Source organism: Mercurialis annua, linkage group LG4 (assembly GCF_937616625.2).
Source record: "Mercurialis annua linkage group LG4, ddMerAnnu1.2, whole genome shotgun sequence".
In the NCBI taxonomy this organism is placed as follows: domain Eukaryota; kingdom Viridiplantae; phylum Streptophyta; class Magnoliopsida; order Malpighiales; family Euphorbiaceae; genus Mercurialis; species Mercurialis annua.
This window is the reverse complement of record NC_065573.1, coordinates 21590160-21601864: the sequence shown is the minus strand read 5'-3', so window position 1 is coordinate 21601864 and position 11705 is coordinate 21590160. Positions and strand designations below refer to the sequence as shown.

The 11705-nt window shown below is 35.3% G+C and overlaps 1 protein-coding gene across 1 annotated transcript; it reads right to left on the bottom strand.

The window, feature by feature from the left end:
* Positions 1-6453: 6453 nt before the first annotated feature.
* LOC126679229 (short chain aldehyde dehydrogenase 1-like) lies at positions 6454-7767 on the bottom strand. The gene is made up of 2 exons (XM_050374214.2): positions 7648-7767; positions 6454-7477 (listed from the first exon to the last, which is right to left on the bottom strand). The coding sequence occupies exons 1-2, from the start codon at positions 7668-7670 to the stop codon at positions 6670-6672; spliced, it is 831 nt and encodes a 276-aa protein (XP_050230171.1). The 5' UTR covers positions 7671-7767; the 3' UTR covers positions 6454-6669.
* Positions 7768-11705: the final 3938 nt, after the last annotated feature.

Genomic DNA, 11705 nt, shown 5'->3' with positions numbered 1-11705 from the left:
ATTTTTTAATAATATCAAGCTCAAGGCTAAGTGATACAAGGCACCCCACATCAAAATAACAATAAAACATAAACAAAAAAGTCTAACTAATCAAACACACCAAAAACATTAAAGATAACCATAAATCCTAAACAAACATCCTACACAAAAGCTAATCACTAACGAAACAATTTTACTAACCCCCTCCTCACACTATTTCATGTTATGTCCACATTGCAATGAAATATTAAAAAGGAAAATTGCATAAGTTAGGGATTAAAAAACAAATCTCGCTAGTCAAAATCTGGGGGGTCCGGCGATGGCTCGGGTGATGGATACCGCTCTCCTCCAGAGGCATTGAAGTAGCGCCTCAAGTAAGCTTCCTGGTGATCCATTGTTGCTTTCATTCTGTTCTGCTCATAGCGAATTTGTGCTAGTCCTTTCCTTTGATCACTCTGAATTTCGGTTAACAGCCGATTCTGCTCGGCCCATCCCTCTCTGTTCTGACGCTCCAACTTATCAAAGTGGTAGTCATAACCAGTCCACTGAGTACCTCTCTGCCCCTCAAAATCGGATCCCACTTCAGTTGAAGTACTCGCCGGTTCTTTTCCTTTCCGACGCACATGAAGCTTTTTCGGGCGTTGCCCCTCTGTCTGTGACTGTTCTTGATCTTGGGGCTGCTCCCCCTCCTCTACTAACTCAGCTGCTAAAGCCGCGTCTTCACCATGCTTTAGGATCCAAGTAGTCCGCTGATAATATGGCACTACCTTACCCTTTCTAACCAACATCGCCAATCTCAAATGCTCCGAATTAATCACCTTTGGCGGCATGTACGTCATCCTTGCAAGCTCACTAACCAAGTAACCCGAGTACACTTTCGACATAAACCCGGCAACCCATCCTAAAGCAATCCTATGTTTCATCCTTGGTACCTCTCTCAAAATTTGGAACATACGGTAAGGCATATTCACTCTATACACGGCGATATCGGGATGCAACAATGAATTCAATGCCATAATGTCCTCTTGAGCAACCTTACTATACTCATTTCTACCCATAAATGTATATACATACCATTTCAACGCAACACAAATTGAAACATCTTTAATAGTGTTTACCTTAGACACCTTGGCGTCGTAGAGGTCCTCGTCCGTTAGTGCTTTCCAAATTGCGGCTTCATCCAAACCGGTAGGGATGCATTTCAATCCCTCATTCCTCATTATTGCCTTTTCGGCAAATTCCGCCACACTAACCCGTCGCTCCACATTCTTGATGCAAAAAATGAGGTCGGTACTCGCCTCCTCCGGAGTCCTCAAAGTAGTGAAAAATTCATGAACAAGCTCTGTGTGTGTGTCATGGCGAATTGCGGCTAGTTACATCAAATCCCACACATTTAAATGGCGCTTCAAATCATGTTCAATCCCCAAATCCCGCATTGCTACCCAATCAATCTTCCATGGTTGATCAATTTCTCTAGCACTAATCGCTTCATATCTCGCTCCCTCTTCTTCGGAGCGTATCTCAAATGGTGCCTTGAAGTGTCGAGTCAACCCCACCGTGGTGGTTGGTAGAAGCCCGGAAGTAGAAGCGGCGGCCCTTGAAGTTGTAGCTTTAGAAGCGCGGGCTTGGCGTGGTCTCCCGGTAGGTGGAAGTGGTGGTAATTCGGGCTCTTCATCGCCCCTTTGGTTGAGCGGAATTGCGGATAGGATGGTTACTTGCGTTCTTGCTTCTAACCATTTTGAATGTTTTGGATTTTTAATTTTCTGATTTGTGGGTATTGTTGTGTGGGTGATTTGTTAGGTGGGTTTTAAATTTGGTAAAGTTTGGAGGTGATTTGGTAGGGTTAAATGGAGATTTAAGGTGAGTTTTATGAAAATTTTGAGGAGAAATAGAGGGGCTTCCGATGTTGATTTCTGAGAATGGAAGGCTTGTTTTTTGAAGATGAAGGTTTAAAGTGGATATGGAGGGTGGAGATCAAGACACGTCATCAGCTCTTGGGGAATTTGTCACTTGTTTCGGCCGAAACAAGATCATTAGCTTACCGTTGCGCCACTATCTCAACTTCGTTTGTTGGTAATGATGTCCTTCAAGAAATTGGCATATTGCGGCATCTCTCGGAGTGCATCCGCCAAACTAAGATTAATTTGCAATTTCTTGAAAATCTCAAGGAACTTATGAAATTTTTCGTTCCCTTGAACTTTCCTTAACCGGCTTGGAAACGAGACCGGTGGTACAAACGGTGGCGGCGGTGGCGGCCTCACATAAGGCTCTTCAACCTCGATAACCACTTCCTCACATTCCTTTGGTAACTCTTGACTTGAGCTTGCTATATCAACAAGCACTTGAGGCTCATCCTCCTCTACAACATGTTTCTTGACATTGGCTTTTTCCAAGTTCTCCAACTCCGAAGCTCTATCGCTTTTAGGTGCTCCCTTGGGTTGTTCTCCGTAGTAAAGGGCAATCCCCCTTGCAGTCTAACTTGAAGTGAGATAGCCATTTGAGAAATTTGGGTTTCCAAATGATGAATAGTGTAAGCTTGGTTCTTCTCCCTTCGCTCCATTTTTTCCAATAACCAAATGGTTATCATTGGGTAAAGTGTTGGTTAACTTGTAATAAATTTTTTGGTGTTGCACAATCTGCAATTTTGGTGTTTGAAGAAATACTTATGAGAATATCTATTGATGTTTGTAATATCTTGGGTATTGGTTAACCAATGGTTAATATTAGGTAAACCTTTGGTTAACTTTGTAATAAATTTTATTTTGAATATATCATTAATAAAATTGTTAGTAAACCGTTGCTGATTTACGATTAACTACACTTGAAATAAAAAAACATCAAATAAAACATACAAGAAAATAAAATTCAAAATGTGAAATGGGTTTAGTAAATTTACCTGAGAAAGAAGAAGGCAGAGAGAGTAGAGGAAGCCAATTCCACCTTGAGCAAACTTTAACCGATGTTGTTTGTCAATTGAAATCCAATCCCATCCATCGCTCCAATTCTCCCATTAGAACCCCTTTCAGTTTCAATCCTTAGGATTCCAACCACAGCCCTAACAAGAAACCGATTTACCCAATGGATGATGATGATGATAATAGTTTTGACGAGCCGCAAATTGTTTTGACGAGCGGCAGCTAGAAAAATATGAAGATGACTCGCGGCGAAGAAAAACGACCCGGCGGAAGCAAACAATCAAAGTTGAAGAAGAAAGACTCAGAGATTAGGATCGTATTTTTCTCATTTTTAAAGTGTAAAAATTGAAATTAGAAAGGTTAAGTATTAAAGAATATGAGATAGAATGACAAATATCAATTTTCAAAGTTAACACTGTAATTATCTAATTATTTTTGGTTAAGCCCGTGTTTTGTCTAATTAACTCTTAAATTTATAATAGCTTCGTAATCCTTATATATTAACCTAAAATGAAAGATCAACTATATAATATGACCATCATGGTATTAAATCATTAATTATGAAAATAAATTCGAAAGATATGTTTGAAAAATTGAATTTAATAAATACAGTTGTAAAGTTAACAGATCAGACTTTCAATCTTTTAAGAGCAAATTACTATATAAAGCCCCCACATATAGGGATATTCAAATTCAGTTTGGGTTGGGTTATAGATATTTATTGGCCCAAACTGAATATCTAAAAAAACTGGGTTACGACCCAATAAATTTGGATTACCCCCAGTTCAATTTAATATGGGTTATGCGGATTTTCTAATTTGCTTTGTTTGGGTTTAATCACTGAATTTTACAAACGTACTTACTACCATTTTTTACACTGATTGACTTCTGTTTCACGCTTTTTCTCTGCTTATTGTTCACTTCTAGTTCAAGTACGTTTGTAAAATTCAGTGATGAAACCCAAACAAAGCAAATTAGAAAACCTGCATAACCCATATTAAATTGAACTGATTAACGCGGGGTAACCCAAATTCATTGGGTCGTAACCCAGTTTTTTTTAGATATTCAGTTTGGGCCAATAAATGTCTATAACCCAACCCAAACTGAATTTGAACACCCCTAGTACTTACTACCATTTTTTACACTGATTGACTTCTGTTTCACGCTTTTTCTCTGCTTATTGTTCACTTCTAGTGCAAGTAGCATTTAATGAGTCAACCAACCTATGTATGTGAAGCCATCTAATAATAAAGAAGTATTTTGTTAAAAAAACAAAAAAAGACTAAATATTTAATATGCAGCCACCTCTCGAATATTTTTACTTTTAGATACTTAATATTTAATATTTATTTTTGATATTTTTAATTTTCTTAAGTAATCTCTTTCATAGTTAGATACTTACTTTTTTTTATTTAAACTTTTAAAATTATTTTCATAAAAAAGACTAAAGACCGTCATGACGTCATATCGTCATCCATAATTAAAATAAAAAAACAAAAACTGGATTATATGTGACTTGTTAAAAAAAAATCTATGTTACGATTATTGTGCTATTTTTTTTTTATCAAAAAAAAATTTAATTTTTTTTAAGTTAGTTCAAATAAATCAGGTATAAAATTAAAAGTGAGATGGTAAATTTGTGATTTTTGGAGTCAAATAAACTTAAATGTTGCTTAAATATGTAAAATAATAAATAAATATTTAACAATATTATATTTTTTGCTTTTGAAAAGGGTATTAAATTTGATTATCAAATACTTGTAGGCAGCAAGTTAAAATAAATAATAAGGATAATAATAATAAGGCTTAATCACCAAAAACACCCTCACCTTTTATCCCCTTTTCAGTTGCACCCTGACGTTGCAATTTTATCAGTTGCACCCTAATTCGCACCTTTGGGTTTCAATTCCACCCTCAAAATCAAATTGGACTTTTTTCACTTGGGAAAAATTTATAAAACCCCTTATAAAGTACTTGTTTGAACTTTTTTCCACATAAAAAGTTAAAAATGGATGAATTATTTTACCTTTTTTCAAATGAAAAAGAGATCAATTTAGTACTTGAGGGTGGAATTGAAAACCAAAGGTGCGAATTAGGGTGCAACTGAAAAAATTGCAACGTCAGGGTGCATTTGAAAAGAGGCTAAAAGGTCGGGGTTCTTTTTGGTGATTAAGCCTAATAATAACAATCACAATCATAATAAAGTATCACTAGCAGAGAATTAAGATTAAAATATATAATAAATACTAATATTAAAATTACATATGTATGGATTTAATAATAAAATATTAAACTTCTATGACTGGTTTTAGTAATAATAAATTTATATAGGAACTAACTTGTTAATAATCCATCTACATTTGGAAGAAAAAGGCAAAGACGGGAAGAAGTAATGCAGGTTCTCCAAAATTGATGTACAAATGTAACCCATTATAACCCAAGATATAATTTACTTGAGTTATGTCTGGCCAATAATCCATTGGTTTATGTTTAAATTAAAAAATTCAGTTTGGTTTGGGTTTATATTTTTGGTTTGGGTGGGTTATAAAATAACTGTACAGCCCTACCTACATATATTACAATTAACACGATCGTTTTTTTATTTAAAAATTAAATGATATAGTCACTCATTTTTATGTGGCCTAATTACTTAAAAAACCCACACCTTGAAACAATTTTTCGTTTATACCCTGACCTAGGAAAAAGTTCATTTGTACCCTTTTTTGATTTTTCGTTTTCAATTGTACCCCAAAATTTTATTTTTTGGCAATTTAATTAATTAAAGGATGAAAACATTAAAAATAATTAAATAAAAGTGTTATATCATCTTTTTTTTTTATTTGAAAAAATACAAATAAGTTAAAAAAATGAACGATTATTTTAAGCTTTTTCTAAATAAAAAAAGTTCAATTTAGTGCTTTAGGGTAGAGTTGAAAATGAAAAATCAAAAAAAGGGTATAAATGAACTTTTTCTTAGGTCATGGTATAAACGAAAAAATATTACAAGGTGAGGTTTTTTTAAGTAATTAGACCTTTTTATTTCTGTCAATGGTTTAGTCCTTACATCCATTATTAGTGTTAGTCAACTGAGTTAATGAAACTATATGATGCTCCACTTTTATTTCTTTTAACAATTTCATCCTTTATTTTTTTTTTCTATCAACGATTTCTTTCCTCATGTTCAAAAAGTAATTCACTCCTAAATCCTTTAATCATTTAACTCAGTTGACTAATATAAAAAATAAACGGAAGAACTAAATTATTAACGGAAACAAAAGTGAGGGATCATATCGTCTGATTTTCAAATAAGAGGAATTAAAACGTGAATTATGACATATGTGAGGGGTCTCATAATAATTTATTTTAAAAAAAAATATTTCCGTCAACTATAAAATAATTTGTCATAAAATATTTAAATAAAAAATATTCAATTTTTTTAAAAAAATATTATATATATATAAATTTATAAATTTAGCAATAGGTTTAAAACCGGTATGACACATAAAAGTATATAATTTAAAAAGCGAAAAGATAGATCAATCATGCATGTCAAGAAGAGTGACACAATAAAGATAGAAGTAGATAAGAAATATCAATAAATTACAAATGATCTATAAGATCATTTAATCAAACTTGCTAAAAACAAGCCAAATAATTGAATTGAAACCCAAGCAATGCTTCCAAAGTTGCAGAATGCACATGATTATTTCAGACACACCACACAAATTATTACCCATACATAATTTCTTGACACTGCCACTCCACTCTAGCTAGCTCAAGAAGCATGAAAGTTTTTCATTGCTGTCTCAAATGAAGGATTGGTGAGAGTAAAGCCACCATCAACAACCAGATTCATCCCACTCACATACTTAGACTCATCACTCACCAAATAAACTGCAGATTCAGCTATATCTTCAGCATCCAGCATAACATTCTTCAGATTCGCGGATGTCGAAACCAGTTCTTGAAGTCTCTCCTTCTCGATCTCAGGCACGCCCATAGCTTTCCTCATCATCGGCGTTATTACCACGAATGGCGAAACGCAGTTGACTCGGATTCCATGTTGCCCTAATTCCACAGCAAGATTCTTGGTCAAGCCAAGAATAGCATGTTTTGATGCAACATAAGGTGTTATAGCATTAAAGCAAGAAACTGAAAGATAGCTACAAGTGAAGAGAATAGTTCCTTTCCTGGCAGGAATCATAACCCTCGCGGCGTGTTTGGCGGCTAAGAAAGCGCCAAACACGTTAATATCAAATACTCTTTTGAAATCTTCATTTTCGGTTTCTACAATGCTTGGATATACGTTGCCTGCGATTCCAGCATTGCTGAACATGATATCGAGCTTTCCGTACTTTGACACAGCGAAATCTACTGCGTTTTGGACATCGGAATCATTTGTCACATCACAATGGACATAGGATAAAAGTTCATCTCCGCCGAGTTCCTTGCAGAGAGAGTGCCCGAGATCATCTTGGATATCCGCAATCACAACCTTGGCTCCATGTTTAATGAACAACCTCGCACTCGACTCGCCCATTCCGCTAGCTCCGCCTGTAATCACCGCCACCTTTCCTTCTAGCCTGCCAAAAATAAATTATTAATGTAAATGAAAAATTGAAACGAACTATTAAAATGAGAAATGATTAAATAGATTAAAAATTTCAAAAACATTTACAAAAACGGAAACGAAATGCTGAAATGTAAAATTCAATAAATTTTCGTGCAACATATCTAGCTACAATGTAGTTACCTCTGGGAAGAACTTGAGCTCATCTTGATTGATCTTGTAAATAAGTAAAAAAAACTAATACTTTAAATTGTTGTTTATTTGCTTCGATTAATGTTGCAAAATATGTATATATAGGAACACAAACACTACTACTACTAGTACCATAAAGTGGGTTGGAGCAGCAACCATTAAATAATGTGCATGATTGTCTGTCTTCTCCACGTGAAAATGATGGGAAGCCTGCTTAAACACTTTAATGGTTTAAAATTGGAAAGTTGTTTTAATAGATTAAGAATAATTTAAATATAATGGTTGGTACGCTCATGCGCCTTACTGATCGAATCCGGATTAATTTGTATGAATATGACGATGAGATACCAAATGGTTTATACAATATATATATGCAAAATACTATTTGGTTTAATTTTATGATAAAGAAATATTAGTAATTTCAAAAAATTAAATACTACTACTATTAATATAGAAGCTTTACATTATTTTTTTTAAGAGAAAAAATAAAGGCGTGTCCAACATAACCATAATTATATGGTGTCAAAATCGATGGATACTAAAAATATGAGCGGACGTTTTTATAAAGTGTGGTTTTATGATACTTCTTACTTTAAAATAATTTTATAAAAATTAAAGATTTTTCACTTTTCTGACGCTAGGGTTTAGGTATATACCCTTCCGAATATTAAGGGTCCACTTGACCTTATTGCCCAACATTAGCGGCTTAACTAAAACGAAAAAGGTTATCGAGTCCATGCTGGCAATTCACGTTGGCAATTAATGAGTTTACACTGACAAAAATTGACAAAGGTTGGCTCGGTGTTAAGAACGGAAGCTTATATGATACGATTTACTAAGATTAGGCGTTTAATTGCACCTTTCCGAATGTTAAGTGCCTACTTTAATTCAAGGGTTAATTACACCCAAAATTATGACCTTTATACCATTTCACGAAAATAACATGACTTTAATACGTGGCAAACAAAGACATCATCTTTTATTTTGTTGCAATTTCAACACTAGGAGCGTTTTCGCTGACGTGGTAGGACACGCACCACACCCATCAAGTGTCCAAGTCAGCAAAATTCCACCGAAAAATGTGCAAATGTTGAATTTGAACATAAATGAAAGGTTGTGCCTTTATTTGCCACGTTTGAAAGGTCATGTTATTTTCGTGATAAGGTGTAAAGTGTTTTTGGTGTAATTAACTCTTAATTCAATGACCAAATTAAGGGTTTAACTGACTCTTTTTCCTAATTAAAATAAAAGGACATTAAATACAAAATCCTGTTATTAAGACACGTAATTATTAATTTCTTAAGATAATAGAATAGTTTTATTTTTACTTTTTAATAGTTATTTTAATAGTTTAATTTTTAACTAATAATTAAATTTTAAAGTCAAAAATTAATCAATATTAATTAAAATAATAATTTATTAAACATTATCTTAGTATTCTAAATTAATTAGTGTTACATGTTATCAAAAGCAATTTATTGATAAAAATAATAATTTGTCTTTCTTAATTATTTTTATAATTTTTTTAATTAATATCTATGTTTGATAAAATAAAAAAACACTATTACAAATATATTTGTCCTTCTCTCTCGTTTAGATTATAATCATAAATGTAATTATGTGGGAATTTATTTTAAAGTTAGATTCAATACACAATTTATTTTATTACAATGACATCCCTAATGTACATGCATTTAAAAATCAGTACGTTTTCTTTGAGGAAAAAAAAATTAGTGCGTTTTTGAATAATTGTTAAAAAGTACTAATATTGATGATAAATATGTGAAATATGAGCTGGATGATATGGATATGTCAGTGGTTGAAACGTTCTCATAAAATCTGCAACAAAGGGACGCAACCTCAGATACTTTGGACAAACAGCAGAACTTTTAACATTCAATAATACGCATTTTTTCCTTTACTACCAATAATAGAAATACTTCTTCAAATGAAACCAGCTCTAAAAATGTCTCAGATTGAGTGTTTTTTTGTCTCGAAAGATTCAAGGGACGGGGAAAGGATTCCTGAACCAGCCCCAGTAACCTAATTATCCAAGTTTACACCTACAGGAGATTAAAGGCTCTCTAGGGTTTATCCCTTTGCTCTCTTCTTGAGAAAAACTATCATTTCAAAACCCAAACTCCATTTATAATACTCTACACGTTTATCACTCTACACGTTTATCTCCCTTAGCTGCTTTTACATTCTAGCAATTATTCCATCATCCCTCTCAAAACCCGTTTTTTTAAATCTCTTTCTGGCCATTACTCTCCCCTCATTATGACCCAACAACAACCAATCAGCATTACAGATCTCACTATGCATACAGCTAATCTCAATGTCTCTGAACCACTACTGCATCTCACTCAAGAAAAACTAGAAAACAGATTTGTCCTGGTGGGACAGTTTGCAGGAAAGAAAGCTTTTCATGATGCTGTTGTTCATGAAGTTCTAACTAAGTCTTGGAGAACTATCGAGAGGTTCAACATATCCAAGGATAGAGATGGGATATACATATTCTCATTCAACCTAGAGGAAGATTATGAAAAGGTCTGGGCTGGCAGACCATGGTGCATTACCAACCACCTCTTGGTTCTGCAGCAGTGGCCAGAGGATGAGGCAATCGACACCATTGATTTCTCTCTATCTCCATTCTGGATTCATGCCATGGGTCTACCGCCAAACCAAATTAATGTGAAGAACGCAAGAGAAATAGGGAAATTATTCGAGGGATTCATTTCCTCAGAATGCGACGACAATGGAAAAGGTGGAGGATGGGGAACTTTACGTCTGAAAGTTATGATCGACGTTAAGAAGCCTTTGAGGAAAGGGTTCTACATTCCTGATAAGAATGGGCAGACCAAATGGGTAAACTTCATGTATGAGCGGATGCCCGACATATGTTTTCGCTGTGGCATAATCGGTCATGCAACTTACTCTTGCAAAATGGTGGTTGCTGTAAATGATGACTCCGATGAAGTCGCTTTTGGATCGGAGATGAGAGTGGGTTTCAAGAAAGGATTCATTACAGCCAGAAACCTTACACTGAGCAACAGGAATGGGGGTTTGCCCAACTCAGCGAATGGTATCTCAATAGGAAGTTGGTCCATGTCCGGTGGGCCTTCCACGGCGGCCAGAAACCCTAGGGTAGATCAGGCTCCTCATGCCGTTCCGGGTAGAGGTCTTTTGGCTCTTGACCATTGGATAGACAGAAGTACCAAACATGTTGCAAAAGAAGCTCAGGTAATCAGTGGACCCAACAGGCTTGTGGCAGCAGACCCAATGCAGCTAGAGGGGCGACTAGACAAAGGAAAGCAAGTCAACCACTCCCTTACCCCTAATTGTAGGATGTCTGAAGGCAAGAAACTGGGGAAACAGAAGGAAAGCTCCTTTTATGTGTTAAACAAAACCGACGTACTATCAAACAAAAGTGACCCAATCAGTCTCTTTCACCCAGGAGTAGGCACATCTGTTGATAAGGTTCAAAAGGAAACCCTAAACCTTTCCTCTCTCAGTTTGGGGGTTCCCCAAGGTAATCTCTTCAATCAAGACAACAGCAAAAGCCACCAATCAGGTTTAATTAAGGTTTGTGAGATGGAGAAGCAGCTCGCTGGTTCAGAGCCCGTGATTAGGAACCCAGCAAATTATAGGAAAATCCAGCTTGACCCATTCCTCTTTTCTGCAAGTCCTAAGATCAAAGCTGATCCAACGAAAGAATCCATTATGTGCAACAGGCAAGTTCTGGAGGAATTAGGGCTACTACACCTAGTGATACCAAAAATCCCCAACCTTGCTTATGCTCCCACCAAAGCACTTGCAAATCATACACTCCATGCTTCTCCACGTAAACAGCTCCCTATCATCACTACTGACCATGAGGAACTAATCCCAAATCCTTCTGCTAGCAATCTGAGAGCCAGACGTGGTTCCTCCCCCCTAACTTCTCTTGAAATAAGTCATGAAGCTTATCCTTTTAACCCCATTCCTAATACTGCTGCTAGTAAGAAGACTAATACCCATGTAGCCCATGCATCCCCACGTAAACCAAA